This window comes from Corvus cornix, unplaced genomic scaffold, assembly GCF_000738735.6.
Source record: "Corvus cornix cornix isolate S_Up_H32 unplaced genomic scaffold, ASM73873v5 scaffold7, whole genome shotgun sequence".
Lineage (NCBI taxonomy): Eukaryota > Metazoa > Chordata > Aves > Passeriformes > Corvidae > Corvus > Corvus cornix.
The window spans coordinates 118,498-137,835 of NW_024108692.1; the positions used below are offsets into that span (position 1 = coordinate 118,498).

At 52.1% G+C, this 19,338-nt stretch overlaps 1 protein-coding gene across 3 annotated transcripts; it reads left to right on the plus strand.

Moving 5' to 3' along the window:
* The first annotated feature begins 7,356 nt into the window (after positions 1-7,356).
* LOC120412268 lies at positions 7,357-10,103 on the plus strand. 3 transcript variants are annotated; one of them, XM_039572652.1, is made up of 6 exons: positions 7,357-7,555; positions 8,036-8,080; positions 8,245-8,538; positions 8,914-8,952; positions 9,103-9,228; positions 9,769-10,103. In XM_039572652.1, the coding sequence occupies exons 1-6, from the start codon at positions 7,468-7,470 to the stop codon at positions 9,795-9,797; spliced, it is 621 nt and encodes a 206-aa protein (XP_039428586.1). In that variant the 5' UTR covers positions 7,357-7,467; the 3' UTR covers positions 9,798-10,103. The 3 variants fall into 3 exon arrangements, with proteins under 3 accessions (XP_039428586.1, XP_039428587.1, XP_039428585.1); XM_039572653.1 differs by lacking the exon at positions 8,914-8,952; XM_039572651.1 differs by lacking the exons at positions 8,914-8,952; positions 9,103-9,228; positions 9,769-10,103 and having other exon boundaries at positions 8,245-8,824.
* Positions 10,104-19,338: the final 9,235 nt, after the last annotated feature.

Consider the following 19,338-nt stretch of genomic DNA (forward strand, 5'->3'; position numbering starts at 1 on the left):
CCCATTTCCTGGGTTTTGGTTGGAGTTTTTGGCTGCGTTTTTTAGGGTTTGGTGGGTTTTTTGTTTGTTTTGGGTTTTTTTTTAAATAAAAGGAAATTTCCGTGGAAAAATCCGGGCTGGATCTGTTAAAAAAATTTCCCTAAAAATCTCCCAGGTAAAGAAACGATTCCCAAACCCATTCCCAGGGGCGAGGGGAGGATAAAGGATGGGAGCAATGGGAATTCACCGATGTCTCGGTTTGACAGACGGGAGTTGGCCGAGGAAGGCAGGAACCTCCTTTGGAATGGAAAAGAAAATTGCAACTCCCTTCCCTCTGAGTTATTATAATTTTGAAATCAAGGGGCTTTCAGGCAGAGATGTGGGAAATAGGAATAACAGTTCTTTACTATTATCTATCGATATGTGTATAACCAGTCAAACAAACAGCAATAACTCTGGCAGTAACAGCAATCACAAACCCAGTCCCAGCCTTCTCGGCTGCCGGGCCCTTTCCCCTCGGGTGCAGTTCCGCTCGCAGCCGGCAGGGGCGCTGGCGGCTCCCGGTGAGCAGGGCAGGTGCGATGGTTCCCCCGCGGCTGCAGGGGGCGCTCCGGAGCGAGCTCGGGAGCACCGCGGCACTGGCGGCCTGGGATCCCGGGAAGGATGGAACAAAGGCTTCACAAACCGCTGGGCAGCTGATCCCGGTGTCTGGCCGGACCCTCGGGAACAGCAGGCTGGAACGGCAGGGACAAGCAAAATCCCAGGGGGCAGACGAGATGGATCAAACTCCGGAGCTGCAGCGGGAAGCCCCGGAGGTCTGGGCAGGCAGGGCGAGCGGGGCTACAGAGCAGCAAAGGCTCGAAGCAACGGCGGGGGCAGGGCTCGGAAATCCCGGGGTTTCTCCCTGAGGCACCCAAGCAGATGGTGAAAAGGTCCCTCTTTTAGTAAGGTGGGTGTCAGGGTCCCAGTGTAGCAGCTGCTCCAGTGAGCAAGCTCCGCTCACGGTAGAAGGAAGGCAGCCGAAAAAGCAGAAGTGTGCAGTGCTGCCGAATTGCCTCCACCACGATGGCAGCCTCTGTCTCCATCCGAACGCCGAGAACAGCAGCCCACAAGGTCAGGTGAAAGAGAGCAGCCCATCGGTGAGGAGATTGACAGCTGGGCTGGAAACCTCCCAGAATCAGACCTGAAACCAGGCAGAATTTACCCACGAGAATTTTACAAGGAAATTCTGCAGCTTCAGTGAACCCCACAGAGAAGGCCAAGAAGATAATCAGTGAGAGAAGATGTTCTGGACACGAGGGGAGGATGTTCTGGTTATGGGATGTTAAGAGTGTACAAGGAAGAACGTGTGGGTAATATGTAACAACGATACCTTTGCTTGTACAGCTGATTGTTTTCCAGCCTGAACGGTCATTGTTTGTTAGACAGCCTTGGCACTGTTTGTAAGCAGCCAATCTCAACAGGCCACAGCCACTGTGAAGAGCTGTAAGAGCGGCAGCAGAGAACATAAAAAATCTTTCTCTCTTCCTCGACTATGGATTACGAGCAGTGTGTGCTGTTCCATCCGCCTCGACAAAGCCACAGCACTCGGGTGTGGTGTGGGTGTCCAGGAGATCGCATGTCCAGGTGTGATCAGCAGGACACAAGGCTTACAGGAGACACAAACTTTTCTGCAGCAGCTGAACATGGGGCTTGAAGCAGGAAAAGCTCTAAAACAAGGAGGAGGGAGGGAAAGATCTCTGCCAAGCCAAACAGCACAGGATTGTTCAGCTTTGTATCAGCAGTGCACAGAGAGCAGATGCCCACTGCAGGCAGCAGTGAGGGCCCACTGAGTCAAACAGGGGATCTCTGCTCTGCAAAGCACTTGGGATTGCAATGGAGTTGGTCTTTGGGAACTGGAAGGAATCCCTGGTGCAGCTGCCCCTCTTCCTCTGGCTCATCAGTGCAGCTGTGAGATGTGAGGCTTTGGGAAAGGAGGAGCAGAGCTGCACATGGGGCACCTGTAAGATCTGCTGCTTTCTTGCCTGAGCACATCCTGGGCTGGGGGCAAGGGACAGAGGCAGAGAAGAGGAACAGAGCAGCCCTTGTTGCTCAGCAGGGCCAGGAAGTTCTGCTGGGAGAAAGGAGATGGTCAGAGAGAGAGTTTAAGGGTTCACTGGAAGCTGATGTCTTGGAGCATTTCCCTTTCCCAGGCTCCTGCCCACTGCTTCAGGAACTCCCAGCAGCACCTTCCGCTGTTCTCCTCTGATTCCCAGCAAAGCCAGCATGAGGATGAGCAGGAGAGCCAAGCTGAGCCAGGTTCATCCCTGGTGGAGCTGCATGGCTTGGGGAACCCTGTCCCAGGGACCTGAGCCCGCCTGTGCCTCTGTGCTGACACCACCTGAGAACTGAGCGGGGAGAGCTGCTGGAGTTCCAGGCACACCCGAGTGGAGAGGGAGATTTCTGTGGGGTGGGAAAGGCAGAACAGGAGCTGATAACTGGGGCAGGATGGAGCTGTGAGGGGGGTGGGCAAAGGAGGACCCACCCAAAGCAACGATGCAAGGACTTGTTGTGCCATGGCAGAGCTTTGGGAGTGCAGGTGTGTGGAGACCTACACAGAGTGTTCTGCCTTTCTGCTGTTGTGTCTCTGTCTGCCGTAAGATTTTGGAAAAAGCTGTGGAGATGAGAAGCTGTCAGCAGTTTGTCCTGCATTATCTCATCCTTCTTTGTTTTAATAAAATTTTCTATTCTGTCTCTAATTGGATCTTCATACTTTTCATCTCATAATTCTTTAGAAATCTTTTTGAATTCTTTAGTTTTCTTTTCATTCACTGTACAGACTTGGAATAATGGTGTAAATGAAATAAACACTCACTATTAAAAACATGGAAAACAATGCAGAAAAATAAAGAGAAAGCAATTGTTAGAGGTCACTATCAGTGGAATTTATTGTAGTAACTGAACGTTTGTTAGCATTTAAAATTTCACAGCGACTCAGGTATTTTTTGCTCACAGCAACACCAGAGCCAAGGCAGCTCGTTCCCTGGCCGGAAGCTCTGCTCTCAAGCTGCTGGGCACAGCACAGCCCCGCTGCTGTGGTTTTCCTCCCCACACTCGCAGCCTGCACAAACACAGCAAAGCAGAGAGGAAACCTCTGCAAGGGGCTCCTCCTGCACAGCTCCTCTCCCCCAAGGCAATTCCTGCCCTGGGGCTGTTTCACACCCTGGCTGAGCTTGCAGGTACCTCTGGAATTCCTCTGCTCCAACCCCACTGCTCCAGTCAGGCTGATTGCAGGTGCTTGCCCAGGATCAGGTACATCCAATGCAGCTGCCTACCCCAACAATCAAGTTTCCAGTGGTTTCATGTGATTCTCTAAATCTGCCCTGAGTGACTCCCCTGGCCTCAAGTTTCTGTTCCTGAATTCCTGCAGGGCAATGGAGCTCCTGAAAGTAGAAACATCCTGGCTCACCAACCTGAAAAACCTCTCAAACTGCCCTGAGCACAAACCCGTGGGTGAGGCAGCTCTCCTGTGGAGCAGAGCTGTGCCCTTCTGGGGCTCCATGGATGGACAGCCCGGGGCAGCTCTGCTGTCACCAGAGGTTTGTGTGTGAGCAGCTGAGTCCAGCACCCGCTGTCCTTACCATGAGCTCAGGACAAATGAGAACAACAGGACTGGGGTTAACACATCTTCATGTGAAACTATCCAGTTTCACTTTGATGTGAAAAGAAACTTTACTGAGATTTAATTTGTTCTGGTTGTTGTTTCCTCTCCCATGATGTTCCCAATATCAGCTGTGAACTGGGAGGGAGGAAAGACTCTGGTCCTTCCCAGTTCACACAGAATGGCTTTTCCCTTGGAACAGAGAAATGAAGGGCTGGGCTCTGGTCACAGACCTTTAGCAGTGCCCTGATGGTCAGTCCCTGCCCTGAGAGAGCCTCCTCTGCTCTCACAGTTGGCAGAACTGCACCCATGAGGAGAACACCAGCCCTGCAAAGCCCAGCTCTGTCAGTGAGACAGGCCCATACAGCTGTGGTGAATGTGCACAGCCCCAGAACCTCCTCCCTGAGGACACTTTGGTGTCAGGGGGGGAGATCAGAGCAGGATGGTCAGTGCTGGCCTGAGCAGCCACAGGGGTCCAGCAGCCCTCTCCAGCCTCCCCCAAAGCGGCACAGCTGGAACAGCCCAGGGGCTCTCTCAGCCCTTCCCGTGTGTCTCCAGGCATCCCACACGGAGCAGCAGGGACAGAAGGGCATTAAGTGCCGTGGTGATGCCATGAAGATTTTTGCCTTTTCTTTTATACCCCTGTTATACCTTTTACAACTTCTGTATTCCTAGTGCTTTTTGCCTACATTCTTGGACTTGTTTGTTAAGCTAAGAGACTAAACATTTTAGAAGCTTCGTAGCTAGGGATCAGTGTGCCCCAGACCGCAAGGTCCTCTCCAGAACACATTCTGTAAACCAAGATAGAACCATCCAGGGGAAGGTTCCTTGGGGAGGGGGGGCTCACTTGAGCCTCTCATTGGGGAATCTTTGATAGATATGCTAATTAATAAAACCTATAATGTTATACCCAATGTTGGGGGGGAGGGGGAAGAAAGACACGGACACAGAGATAGATTCGGCGGGGTACATCTCGATGCATACGACCTAGACGTGTACACCTAAGGATCCCTAAAATAAATACCAAGGTAAAATCCCTTTTCCCCTTCTAACCGTGTATGCCTCTTGATTTTAAGACCAGGAAAAGGCATCAGTGGAATCAAGTAAAGAACTGAAATAATGCCCAAACGAGACAGGTCCGGGAGGCCTTTGTTGCCAACATTGTCACTTGATCTGCGTTCCCCTTGGCTGAAATGGGGTTGGCTCCTGGCAGGGAGAAGGGCACTTGGCCTTTGTGCTGCTGAAAAATAGCAGCTTCTGGTTTGTGCTGAAGATAAACAAGGCCCTCACTGGATGAACACGTAGCTCAAGGGAAGAAGTACCCAAGCAAACCTCACATTTTTGGAGATCAGGAACCTCTTGTACGACTGGCTCTTACATCAAAAATGTGTGCAAGGTATTTTGGGATCTCCAAACGTCCGCAATCTGCTTTCAGAGAAATGTAGGTACAGGGCAGTCCAATGCAATGTGAGCAGGAAAGGATTTGGGTCCCCCTTGAACAGCATTTTACACGTGCCCCACAAGTCACACATGGTGAGAGTCAGCACAACATCCGAGCACTTGGGACCACAATCAATTTGATTGCCTATTTGATTAAGTAAAAGATGGAGTGCAAACAGGCAGGAGGGGTGAATCCAAGGGAATGACAGCTGCAGAAACTGTGCATACATCTCCTTGGTCCAGGCTGACAGCTCCTGGTGGCTCCTGTGGGGAGGGGATGGAGCAGGTGGCACTGCAAATGTCATGCACGGGGATGTTTTGGTCTCAGTGAATTTCACAGCCCAGACATGTCTGACTCTCCCAGTCCTGGAACAAGGAGATATCCTGCCATGTTGTCCCTCCAGCAGATATTGGAGCTGTGGAAATCCCCCACAAGGACCAGGCCCTGTGAACGTGAAGCTGCTCCTGTCTGTCAGGAGAGGCCTCATCCCCTTGTTCTCCCTGCTCAGAAGGTCTGGAGCAGACTCTCACTCTAACATCACCTGGAGCTCTGCTCTCTTTAATCCTCACCCAGGAGCTCTCCCTTGGCTCCTCAGCCATTCCCACAGGAGCTCCATGGACTCCAGCTGCTCTCTCACATAATGGACAATTCCCTCTCCTTGTCTTCCCAGCCTGGCCTTCCTAAAAACCCACCATCCAGTTGAGATAAACAGAATTGCCCAATCAAAATTTATAAAGAAATAACATTTATTATGTGACCAAAATATCGGTCTCAAAAGCCACGATCGAGAAAAGCAGCACCGAGCCCGGGGTCGGAGCTGGGTGAACACACATAGATCTGATCTCTATCACATCAGAGCTCCCAAGTTCACGGGTGCTGCTTCAGCTGGTTCCTTCTTATACAGTTTTTGGGCAGAGTCCGAATTAATTCTATTCTTCTCGTAATTTTAGCATATTCATGAAGTTTTCTTGTCCCGGAGTTGGGCTGCACAAAGCCTTTCCTGGGTCTGATGAATTGTCTATCTTGGGTGATGAGTGGGCCATTTCTGGTGATGGAAGGGCCATCTCTGGGTCCTGGAACAGTTATTTTTAGTTCCCGGAATGTCTGATTCCTTATCAGATGAGATGTAGATATCAGAGTGTGGTGATCAAGTCGTCATGGTGCAAATGTCCCGGTGATAAAATCCAACCCCACTGAGGTGGAATCCTCGATTATTGTGAGAGAACTTCTTTTAGTGTTGTGAAATTTTTCTCTCAGCCAGGCTGGTGGAGGGATTTTGAAACTCTGTCTCTACATGGTCTGATTACGTTTCAGTTTTATACATAATAGCACGAATTACAGACTTTATTTATAACACAGTCATGGAGCCATTGCACCCCACTGCCCTTAGCCCAACAAGATCAAAGGCCCCACACCACACCCAGGGCTCCGCCTCCTCCTCTTTACTCCCCACAGGCACTGCCCCAGTGGATAGGTCCTTCCCAGACCCCCTCAGCACAGGGACTGCCCAGAAAGGGCTTGGGGGTTTCTCCCCAGTGGAGCATTGTCAGCACTTCCTGGTGAAAATGCCAGTGCTGGAGGTGACCCTGCTGGAGCCTGACTTGTTTGGTTTTCATTTCTGTCCCATCACCCTGTGGCCTTTGCTCATCAGCCCTGTCTGTCACTCCCTCACAGGATGGCCAGTCCGTCTCTCCTTCCCCCATCATTCCCAGTTTAAAGCCAACTTTGCAGGCTCACCCATCCCATTGGAAGAAGCAGCTGTTCCCTGCTTGGTGAGGGGAGTCCCAGCTGTGCCCAGGGGATGCTGAGCTGCAAACAGCGCCCATTGCTCAGAGAGCCCAAAGCTCCTCTGCTCAAATCAGCATCACAGCCAGTTCTTGACCTGTAATATCAGCCTCCTTCTCCTTGCACCCTGTCCACCTTCCACTGCAGGATTGTGGAGAAAATTGTGACAGCCCCCATGGCCTTGGCTACCACCCACAGAGCTGTGTAGCCACTTGGGCCCATGCCCAGTTTGCCCAGGCAGAATCCCTTGGATCCACGTGCAGAAGAGCTGGGAGCAGCAGCGAGGAGAGGGCACAGCAGGGTGGGAACAAGGGCCAGGAGGGCTTTGCAGGGAGGAGGCTGCCCCAGAGGGACAGGCACACACGGCTCGTGCTCTGGGCTCGCAGGGTGCGGAAATGAAAGCGGGGGCTCTGCAGCCGCAGTGGCCACAGCGGGGGCTGAGGCAGGGCCCCCGCTGGCCACAGCCGCTCGGTGTGGGAAGGTCCTTCCACCCTCAAAGATGCAGCAGGACCAGTCCCAGGCACGCTGCAAGCCCCGGGCCAGGCAGCTCTTGCAGCGCTGGGCAGAGCTCAGCCCACAGCAGACGCTGCAAGGAGAGGCTGTGGCTGCAGTGCCCCAAACAATGCTGGCCCAGGGGGGATGTGCCAGGCTGTCTCCTGCTCGCCCGGCCTTCCTCCTCCTCCTCCTGCTGCTGCTGCTGCTGCTGCTGGGTGAGTTGGGGATGGCTTTGCCTTGGGGCTCAGCACTGCAGGGCTGCTGAGCGGGGCAGGACAGGGCCCGTGCTGGGCCCAGGGCAGGCCCCAGGGGAAAGGGTGTGTGGAGCAGCCGTGCAGCACTGAGGGGCAGAGCTGCTCTGGGGAGGGCAGCAGGACCAGTGCTTCCTCCAGCTCCCATGCACCTCTGAGCAAAAGGGGGCAATCTCCAATTCCTCTAAATTGGTTCTGTTCATAGTGTGAGACATGGGAGACGCTAAAATGCTTTAGGGAGCCAGCAGCATCCATCTGGAATCAGAAGCCAATCCACAATCGGCTTAAAGTATAAATCTGGGAGATCAAGCAGATGCAGTCCGGAGCCCCATGGGTGGGAAGGTGCTGGCCCAGCAGACTCAGCAATGGGAACATGGACAGGGGCACGGGGCTGAGCTGGGCTGCTGCCCATCTGACCAAACCCCTCTGTGCCCCACAGTGCAGGTGCTGCTGTGATGGCCCAGGACATCTGCAGCTCCCCAGGGCATGGTGAGTACAGGGATAGGTCCTGTAAGGGGAGTTGTGTGGGACTGGAGATGGAAAGGGAGAACATCTTTGTCCCCCATGTGTGAAGCCCTGGAGGGGAAACTCTTTCCCTTCCTGCCCTGACACCAGTAACACTGTCCCGAGCCATCCCTGTGCCATCTCTCCAGGTGACCTCCCAGCTCCTGCCTTTGACATGACCCCCACTGCTGCAAAGGAAGGAGAACAGGTCATATTGCAGTGCCAAATTTCTTGGAAATCTCCTGTCACCAGAATCATCTTCTGCAAGGACGGGGTGCAGGTGCACAGCCTGAAAGCCCAACAGGGACAGGGGAACTACGTGACCTTTTTTCCTATGACAAGGGAGAGCGCAGGGACATTCACATGTGGATACCAGCAGAAGGACAACAGCAACCGAGTGAGGAACTCTGCCCTCAGTGCTCCCACAAACCTGAGGGTCACAGGTGAGTCGTTGCACTGGGGCACACACAGGAAACATTCACAGATCCCCCAAGACCCCAGGGGAGGGAGGGGATGCTGCCCTGCCCCACGGCATGTCCCTTGGAATGCTGGGGGTCAGGGTGCACTTCAGCACAGCCTTGGGCACCAGGGACACTCCTGCCAGTCCCAGCAGAGCATCCTGCTCCTCTCCTGCCCCAGCATCACAGAAAGGGCAGAGTGGTGGTGCCAGAGCTAATGCAGAGCCACAGCTGAGCAGGGCATTCATTTATTGATCCCCACAGTTGATAGAGGGTGGATCAGGGGGTCCCTGCAGTGTCTCAGTCTGTGCAGGACCTGGGGCAGCTGCAGATTCTCTCCCTGTCCCTTTCTCCTCCCAGGCAGCAGGTCCAGCTCCCAGGCAGGGACATCCACTGATGGTGAGTGATTCCCTCCCTCACACCCAGTGTCCCTCAGCACTGGGCCAAGACTGCCCAGTTGTCAACACCAGGACATTGGGAGGTTCATAAGCTGGAAGTTTGTTTTCCTCTAAGGCCATTGGCTGTTCTCTGCTTCCTCTTCTCCAACAGATCATGTTCCCACTGCTCCTCGTCCTGGCCCATCCCACACCTTTCCCACATGCGTGGTGGTGGGAGTGGTGACCATCTCCCTCCTCCTCCTCACAGCTGCAGCCAGCTACTGTGTCCTGAAGATCGGTGAGTGATTTGGGGAAATTGAGGGTAAACCTTGAGGATGAAATTGCCCGCTGTTGCAGGGCTGCTGCTGCCTGACCCACAGTTGTTTCGTATGGCTGCCTCCTAAAGCCCATGTCACAGGAATCTGAGCCTCTCTGGCCCTTCTTTTGCTACCTGGAGAGAGCAAAGTTTCTTGGATGCGGAAGACTACCTCCAGCATGATTGAGCTCTAATTCAAAGAGGGAAGGGAGAGACCAAATGCATCCCTGCCCCAGGCACACATTGGCTCCCATCCTCTGGGAACAAGGATTGAGGCTCTGAGCTGCCCTGAGTGCAGCCAGCACAGCTGCTCCACACTCTGGCTGAGCACAGCTGCTGAGAGCTTGGGAGAAACCAGGCTGGGAAAAGGCAGTGAGGGCTGTGAAGGCTGGGACAGAAAAATCCCTCTGCCAGCGAGGTGTGGAGGTTCAGCCCATCATCTTCACTGCTTGGTCCAGAGCAGGGAAAGGCAGGGCTGTGCAGGAACTCTGCCTCCCACCTCTGCCTTTCTTTTCCTTGCAGGGGCCTGCAGAGAGAGATGCCAAAGGTGAGCAGCAATCCCTGGGGGCTGCGGGGCTGGGGCTGATGGAGACGAGGGCATCCAGGACACTCTGGGACTTGTACGTGGGGAATTTCCAGGGCTTGGCTTGGGAGGGCAACACGTCCCCACAAGGCCTGGCCAGGCCAACATGGCCACACCCAGCCCTTCCACCAGGCACAGCCCTTGCCAGGCCCATCAGAAATGTATTCTGAATGATTTAAACCAAATATATCTCTGTGACTTGCACATGTATTTACAATGTCTGATGGATTAATTAATATAAAATCGATTCCGGATATTGTACATGGGGACGTGAGCACCTGCAGTGAAGACATCTCCATCCCTCTGTGTCCAGCGGAACACGTGTGTCCATCAACCACGGGATCTACCATCATAAAGTCACCCCAAGACATTCCACCCCTTATCCCGTATCGTCGGCTCAGTGCCCAAACGAACGTATTCTAACCCTACAGACACACGTTAATACACACACACACACACACATACACACATGCACAGCTGTGCACAAACAGTGACAGTGACCCTCAGCGAGCAGGGGTACACAGGCATTCCACACTCCAGGTGGTTCTCACCCAACAATCAGATCTCCCTGTGGTACACAACGTGTTGTTCCATCTCTCTGCATCACCCACCATGTGCAACCAGGTCCCTGAGCAAAGACAACCCCACGGATGGGTTGGTCTGTACTCGAGGCAGAATTTATCCACACAGGCTTTCCTAACAGACCTCTGACATGCACTACTGGGACCTTATCTCCATCTGTTGTATGCAGGGATTCAGATTGGGCTGGACCAGCTCTATTGGTGGGACCTCGGGTGTTAACTAACCAGGTGGCCTTTGCCAGATGCTGCTCCCAATATTTGAAAGTTCCCCACCCAGTGCCTTCAGGGTGGTTTTAAGCAGTCCATTGCACCGCTCAACCTTCCCAGCTGCTGGTGCATGGTAAGGGATGTGGTACACCCACTCTATGCCATGTTCTCTAGCCCAGGTGTTTATAAGGCTGTTCTTGAAATGAGTCCCATTGTCAGACTCGATTCTCTCAGGGGTGCCATGCCTCCAAAGGACTTGCTTTTCCAGGCCCAGGATGGTGTTCCGGGCAGTAGCGTGAGGCACAGGGTAGGTCTCCAGCCGTCCTGTGGTGGCTTCTACCATTGTGAGCACATAGCGCTTGCCTTGGCGGGTTTGAGGCAGTGTGATGTAATCAATCTGCCAGGCCTCCCCATACTTGTATTTGGACCATCGCCCACCGTACCACAGGGGCTTCACCCGCTTGGCCTGCTTGATCGCAGCGCATGTCTCACAGTCATGGATAACCTGGGAGATACTGTCCATGGTCAGATCCACCCCTCGATCTCGTGCCCACTTATAGGTGGCATCTCTGCCCTGATGGCCTGAGGCATCATGGGCCCATCGAGCTAGGAACAGTTCTCCTTTATGTTGCCAATCCAAGTCTGTCTGGGACACCTCTATTTTCGCAGCCTGATCTACCTGTTTGTTGTTACGATGTTCTTCATTAGCCCGGCTCTTGGGGGTGTGAGCATCTACATGACGGACCTTCACGGATAGCTTCTCTACCCGAGTGGCAATGTCTTTCCACTCTTCAGCAGCCCAGATTGGTTTTCCTCTGCGCTGCCAGTTTGCCTTATTCCACCTTTCCAGTCAACCCACAGAGCATTGGCTACCATCCATGAATCAGTGTAGAGGTAGAGCTTTGGCCACTTCTCTCTTTCAGCTATGTCCAGAGCTAATTGAACAGCTTTGAGTTCAGCAAATTGGCTCGATCCACCTTCTCCTTCAGTAGCCTGTGCAACTTGTCGTGTGGGGCTCCATACAGCTGCTTTCCATTTCCGGCTAGCGCCTACAATTCGGCAGGAACCATCAGTGAAGAGGGCATATTGTCTTTCACTCTCTGGTAGCTTGTTATATGGTGGGGCTTCTTCGGCACGCGTCACCTGCTCCTCTTCTTCTTCAGAAGATAACCCAAAAGTCTCACCTTCCGGCCAGTTCGTAATTATTTCCAAGATCCCAGGGCAACTTGGGTTTCCAATTCGGGCGCGCTGCGTGATGAGGGCGATCCATTTGCTCCAAGTAGCGTCGGTGGCGTGATGCGTGGAGGGAACCTTTCCTCTGAACATCCACCCCAGCACCGGTAGTCGGGGTGCCAGGAGGAGTTGTGCCTCTGTGCCGATTACTTCTGAGGCAGCCTGGACTCCTTCATAAGCTGCCAGGATTTCCTTCTCTGTGGGAGTGTAGTTGGCTTCAGACCCTCTGTAGCTTCGGCTCCAGAATCCCAGTGGTCGGCCCCGAGTCTCACCAGGCACCTTCTGCCAGAGGCTCCAGGACAGACCATTGTTTCCCGGCTGCAGAGTAGAGCACGTTCTTCACCTCTGGTCCTGTCCTGACTGGGCCAAGGGCTACGGCGTGAGCAATTTCCTGTTTGATCTGGGCGAAGGCTTGCTGCTGTTCAGGGCCCCAGTGGAAATCGTTCTTCTTGTGGGTAACCAGGTAGAGAGGGCTCACGATCTGGCTGTACTCGGGAATGTGCATTCTCCAAAAGCCTATGGCACCTAGGAAAGCTTGTGTTTCCTTCTTGTTGGTCGGTGGAGACATCGCAGTGATCTTATTGATGACCTCGGTAGGAATCTGCGGACGCCATCCATCTTGCCACTTTACTCCCAGGAACTGGATCTCTCAGGCAGGTCCCTTGACTTTGCTCTTCTTAATGGCGAAACCAGCTTGCAGGAGAATTTGGATGATTTTCTCTCCTTTCTCAAATACCTCCGATGCTGTGTTCCCCCACACAATGATGTCATCAATGTACTGCAGATGTTCTGGAGCCTCACCCTTTTCCAGTGCATTCTGGATCAGTCCATGGCAGATGGTGGGACTGTGCTTCCACCCCTGAGGCAGTCAGGTCCAGGTGTACTGCACGCCCCTCCAGGTGAAGGCAAACTGAGACCTGCACTCTGCTGCCAGAGGAATGGAGAAAAATGCATTAGCAATGTCAATAGTGGCGTACCACTTCGCTGCTTTGGATTCCAGCTCGTACTGGAGCTCCAACATGTCTGGCACGGCAGCGCTCAATGGTGGAGTCACTTCATTCAGGGCACGATAGTCCACAGTCAATCTCCATTCCCCATCAGACTTGCGCACAGGCCAGATGGGGCTGTTGAAGGGCGACTGGGTCTTGCTGACCACCCCCTGGCTCTCCAGCTCATGGATCATCTTGTGAATGGGGATCACAGCAACTTGATTGTCCGATACTGCTGGTGGTACACTGTCGAGGTAGCAATTGGTACTCTTTGTTCTTCCACCTTCAGAAGGCCGACTGCAGACGGGTTCTCTGATAGCCCAGGCAAAGTGTTCAATTGCTTAATGCCCTCTGTCTCCACAGCAGCTGTTCCAAAAGCCCACCTGAGTCCCTTTGGGTCTCTAAAATACCCGTTCCGGAGGAAGTCTATGCCCAAAATGCACGGGGCCTCTGGGCCAGTCACAATGAGATGTCTCTTCCACTCATTTCCGGTCAGGCTCACCTCGGCTTCCACCAAGGTCAAATCTTGTGATCCACCTGTTACACCAGCAATAGAAACAGATTCTACCCCCACATGCTGCGATGGGATTATTGTACACTGCGCACCAGTGTCAACCAAGGCATCATATTTTTGTGGTTCTGATGTACCAGGCCAACGAATCCACACAGTCCAAAAAACACGGTTTTCCCTGACCTCTACCTGGCTAGAGGCAGGGGCCCCTCTATGCCTGGTTATCCTTCTTTCCCTGGGCCTGCATCTTAGAGGTTCCTTCATGGGAATTGGACATGCCATCGTCTTTTCCATCATTTCCGGCCGTTTGGCTACAAGCAACTGGAGCTACTTCGTTTTGGTAGAACTTCCTTTCTGAGACTTGCGCTCCTTCAATTCACGCGCTCGTGCTGCCAGAGCAGACGTGGGTTGTCCTTCTCACCTCCACATGTTTTCCCCACTATCACACAGGAAATCCCACAGCTCACTTCGTGGGATGTTCCTTCTCTCTCTGTCTCTGGGGAACGTCTGCGTTTGGTAACAGAATCTCTGGTCTGTGCTGCTGAGATTTGGAGAAGGCCCTCTTTAATCTCTTTCTTGAGGTCCTGGTATTCTTCTGTATCTTATCTTCCACTTTCTGCAGATGTGTTTCCACAGCTGCAATTCTTGCATGTGTTGGGCCATGCACAGAGTCTGCATATGCTCGGAGCTTCACTGCCATATCCCGCACAGTCTCATTCACACCGTAGTCCGGTTTCATTATTGCTAAAGCAGAAGCGTATTCTGGTGGCCCAAGTCGTACGAGTTATTGTCACATCACGGGTGTTCATCTTACCCTGTCTGGACTCCTCAATCCTGGGTCATTCGTGTAGACAATCTCTACCACCGCCAGTTCTCTCAAGCGTTGGATCCCTTGTTCTATGCTCTTCCACGGGGTTTGTTGCACACAGAAATCGTCTGGGCACAGGTATCTTTCCCCCACACTTCTCAAGAGCCGTGTCCAAAGACTGAGAGGGTCAGGCCACCTTACCATCCCTTGGTCGATAGCTGGATCATGTGACAGGGATCCCAAATGCCTCGCTTCAGTACCGTCCAGAATCGTATCATCACCTGCAGCATCCCAAGTACGGACCATCCAACTTAGTACGGATTCATCAGACTGTCGGGTGTAATCCTTTCTTAGGCTGTGAAGGTCCTTCATGGACATGGACTCAGTAATGGTTTCTGGTTCTGAGTCAGTTGGTGGCTGTGAGGATCCTTCACCCCCATCATCCTCATCTTTCACTGGGCGATCAGTTTTGGTTGTGTGCTTTTTCCTCGTGACAGGAGCCACTGTCAATGGCTTAGACTCTCCATCTGGTTTGGGCTTGCTGTCTGGTTTGGCTGCAGCCTGAGTGACTGCAGGGGTGTCTGCAGGCTTTGCTGATTGATCTTCCTGCCCCTCTGCCTTTATCTGCTGCTCTACAGTACCTAGCAGTGTGTGATAGGCATAGGCCAAAGCCCAGCATATTGCAATGAGCTCTTTCTCATTAGAATTGTCACTGTATTTCTCTTTCAGATATTTCCCCACCTCAGCTGGGTTCTGAATTTGTTCAGGGGGGAAATTCCAAACAATCAGGTCAGAGAATTTCTTCAGGGTTTAGCCAATATCCTCCCATTCCCCACACCACTCAGGATTTCCCACCTCTGGGTCAGGTGTCTCATCAGCCCCTCTGGACATCTCAGCCCAGATTCTAGACAAGCTGCAGATCACAGAGAGGAAGCCTACCAGATAAAATACCAGGAGGGTGGTCTCTTTAACATCCAGGGGAAACGGAACATTCTCAAATATAATGTATCAAATTTAAAGGGAAGGGAGATGAAAGGCTGGGAAACCCCATCCCCTCCTCCTCTAACAAACCGGGTGCAATTACTAATAAACCCCCAAAACAGGCTACTGAAACTAGGGCTGGGGTTAGGACGGAGAAACCACAAATCATACACACTTTGAACAGCTGCCTGTACCTCTGTTAACTTTTTATAAATCATTATCACCGAGCCCAGCAGAATAAAAATCTGGATCGGTGCCCCTGCTGGGTGAAAGTTCTGTACCAGGGACAAAACCAGAGCAATCCATGGGTAGGCAAACAGGCCTAGGGACCAGAAAGGCATTGGTACCTCGAACCAGAGAGACATTATGAACTCAACCAACATGGTGACTACTTTACCCCAATACAAAGTAATTAAAACCAAAATGTCATTATCACACTTCTTCACTTTCCTTCGGGCCATGCGCTGGGAGCCAAGAATTATTTGTCCCGGTTTGAGACAAATTCGGAGGAACGTCCAAAATGAAGGTCCTCTGATAGAAGGCAGGTTACAGCCACCCTCCCCCACCAGCTTCGGAAAGAATTTTCCTGGGAGGAAAGTGGAAAAAAAGAAGTTCTTTATTTAACAAGCAGAGTGCAGACAGGCACAGAAAAAAGAATAATGCTAAGGAATATAAAACCTCTCGCTGTGGAGAGAACGTGGTAAAATTCAAAGCCCTTGTGGACGTGGCTCTCTCCTCTCCGGAGCTGGGGTTCGGCATGGGCCCCTCGGGGTGAAGGTGTAGGGCCTCCCGGTGATGTTCTGGTGGTGCTGAACAGTCCAGAAGAGAAGAAGCCAAAGTCCCAGGGAGAAAAACTTTCTTGCCTCAGCTTGCAGACTAGCTGAAAAGCAAAGGAGTTGAACTCTCTGTCTCTCTCCTGAGAAAAGGAACCGAGAGCTGGGAAAAGCAGGAAGGTGCTTTCCTCCACTGTGTAGCAGCCAGGAACGCAGGGGAGTGTGTGTCTGTGTCCTTGAGCACAAACCGCTCGGCTTTTTTTATTCTGCCTTTCTCTCGGACCCAGCTTAGAGACACAGCAAGGCACAGGATTCATGTCTGGCACAGGGCAGACGATGGGGGATGCAGTATCACACAGTCACCCCAGGACAGCCGCAAAGGAAGCTCCTTCTCCATCCCTTCCGCCGGCTGCACCCGCCGTTGTCCATGTGGAGAAAAGACGGCGGGACCCGCGCCACAGCGCCCCCTGCAGCCATGGAGGAATCACCGCACCCGCCTGCCCGGCCGGGAGCCACCAGCGCCCCTGCCGGCCGTGACCGGAACTGCGCCACAGGGGAAAGTGCTTAAAGAGTGAGAAGAAACTGTTTATTGGGCTGTCTGCTCTTGTTTGTTTTGCTGCCACTGTTGTTGTTTGCTTGCCTTGCTATCTATAGACACACTAGTGAAGAACTGTTACTCCTTTTCCCGTATCTTTGCCTGAAAGCCCCTTCATTTCAAAGTTTTAACAATTTGGAGGGGATGGGGTCATATTTCCCATTCCTAGGGAGGGTCCTGCCTTCCTTGGCAGACACCTGTCTTTCAAACCAAGACAGAAAGCTGGTGGTGCAGTAAATCTAGAGGGTCCCCCATACCTACGGGTGATAATGGCCAAATTGGGTGTAAAGGAACCAGACAGCCGAGAACTGGGCTGGCCCTTTCCCTGCAGGAAGTCCCGCTTTAGAAGGTCACTAGTGGCTCTGTGGTAATTTTGCTTACCAAGGGCTACCCAAGAACTCAGCTGGGATGTGCTGTGTTGGGGTTGTCCGCCCGTTGTTGTTTCTCCTCCTTGGGGAGGAGGGAAATCAACCAGGCCTAAGGGTGTATGATGATTTGGAGTGCCAGAAACGGTCAACAGATGCATCAATAACCGGGAATAGCGCTCAAAAGTGCCAAGGTGATGAGTGGACCCCCAGTGCATTCTACAAAAACATGGCCCAGCCACATGAAATCCCACTGGGGTCTTTGATGGAGCCAGAGAACCAATTTACATTTGCAATCCTATCATTCCCCTGCAAGCCGTTCAGGAAATTATCACCAACGAGACGGCCGTGCCCTGGATCTGCTGCAGGCCGGGCCACAGCGATGTGCACGGCCGTATTCCAGCACAGAGTGGCTCTGGACCGTTGCTGGTCTGAGGAAGGCGGAGTTTGTGGGAAATGAAAGGACTCGAACTGTTGCCTTAAGATAGACGGTACTGGGGAGATAGGGAAGGAAATTCCCAAAGGGATGCACACACTGGCTCATGTCCCAGTCCAGACCTGGGATTCCTGGGACTGGGACCTTTTCTCTGGCTGCCTGGGGGACCCCGAGTGAGACATATTTTGTTCTTCGTGTTCTGCAGTTTGAGCGCGTTGATAATTTTGGGCTGCGTTGTTCCGTGCTTGGTTCAGTCCACTCAGGCTGTTGCTGGAAAATGGGTGCTGTGGTGGAAACTTCCAGAGATGATGTAAAATATGTGAGAATTGTATCCCTGTCAGCAAATCAACCGACTAAATTCCAATTGTTTAGATGTTCTTACCTTTTCTTCCCTTTTCTGAACTTTCCCCTTACCGCTACAGGAACCGTGTTGAGTCACGGGGCGCTGTGTGGGACTGATTGAATTTAGAATAAGAAAGCCCAATCCCGCCCACAACCACCGCTGTCCCGATCCTGCCCACAGCCCTGGCTCCCTGCCACCTTTCCTGGCACTGCCGCGTACCGCGTGTTTTGCCATTTGTTGGCCACAGATCCCCGCTGTTCGCTGACTGTGGGAGTCACGCCCTGCGCCAACTCACCCGGCTCACAGCTCCCTCACCCCACTGCTGACCAAACATCGATGGTGCGCCCTGAGCGCCATGGAGGGAACGCTCTGCCTCTGGCCCTGGCTCTTTTCTCTGCCTTTTCTATTCCCCTCTTACGTCCATGTCTTTTCTTTAATCAATAAACACTTCACAGGTTTAATATTGACCTCGTTTGCTTCTAATTTCACCCTAGGAATCCTTGGAATTCCCTCGATCTCACTCTGGGATGGGACACCCCCCACGCCACCGGATGCCAGGAAAAAAGGTCATACAGACCCAATTTTGGACCAAAAGCCCTCTTTTAACTCCTTCTTCTGCCACAAATTCTTCAAGATGAAGTCTAAAAGAAAAGTTCTCAGAACAGCAATTTTTTAATCCTTCAAAACACTTTTAATGAATTTCTTAATACAAAAAGAATACGTAAAAAACCCAGGAGAATTCCACCTGCCCAAATCTCAGGATGGGATTCAGCCCAACAGAAAGAGGAAACACGGAGCCCAGGGTATGCACCCCAGAGTGGGAGGAAGGAAAAGCTTCAAAACCATTTAAATTGAGACACCGGTGAAAATTGTGGCCTGGAATGGTAACAGAGACTTCTCCAAGGGTTTTCTGGATCAGATCCCAATTTTCTTTCAACCTGTTGATTCTCTTTCTTTCTTTCTTTCTTTCTTTTTCTTTCTTTCTTTTTTTCTTTCTTTCTTTCTCTCTTCTTTTTTCTTTCTTTCTCTTTTTTCTCTCTCTTTCTTTCTCTTTCTTTCTCTCTTTCTCTTTCTTTCTCTCTTTCTCTTTCTTTCTTTCTTTCTTTCTCTTTCTTTCTTTCTTTTTTTCTTTCTTTTCTTTCTTTCTCTTTTCTCTTTCTTTTTTTCTCTTCTTTCTCTTTCTTTCCTCTTCTTTCTTTTTCTTTTTTTCTTTTCTTTCTTTCTTTCTTTTCTCCTTCCTTCCTTCCTTCCTTCCTTCCTTCCTTCCTCCCTTCCTTCCTTCCGAATTCCTTCCGAATTCCTTCCGAATTCCTTCCTTCCTTCCAAATTCCTTCCTTCCTTCCTTCCGAATTCCTTCCGAATTCCTTCCTTCCTTCCAAATTCCTTCCTTCCGAATTCCTTCCTTCCTTCCTTCCCCTTCCCCTTTCCCCTTCCCCCCCTTCCTCCTTCCGAATTCCTTCCTTCCTCCTCTCCTCTCCTCTCCTCTCCTCTCTCTCCTCCTCTCCTCTCCTCTCCTCTCCTTCCTCTCCTCTCCTCTCCTCTCCTCTCCTCTCTCTCCTCTCCTCTCCTCTCCTCTCCTTCCTCTCCTCCCTCCTCTCCTCTCCTCTCCTCTCCTCTCCTCTCCTCTCCTCTCCTCTCCTCTCCTCCTCTCTCCTCCCTCTCTCTCCTCTCCTCTCCTCTCCTCTCC

Excerpts from the sequence above, each read along its gene's own strand:
- LOC120412268 (XM_039572651.1), top strand. The coding sequence starts at position 7,468 with ATGCTGGCCCAGGGGGGATGTGCCAGGCTGTCTCCTGCTCGCCCGGCC. Across the intron at positions 7,556-8,035 it reads GCTGCTGCTGCTGCTGCTGG|GTGCTGCTGTGATGGCCCAG; the intron begins GTGAGTTGGGGA and ends CCCACAGTGCAG. Across the intron at positions 8,081-8,244 it reads CTGCAGCTCCCCAGGGCATG|GTGACCTCCCAGCTCCTGCC; the intron begins GTGAGTACAGGG and ends CCATCTCTCCAG.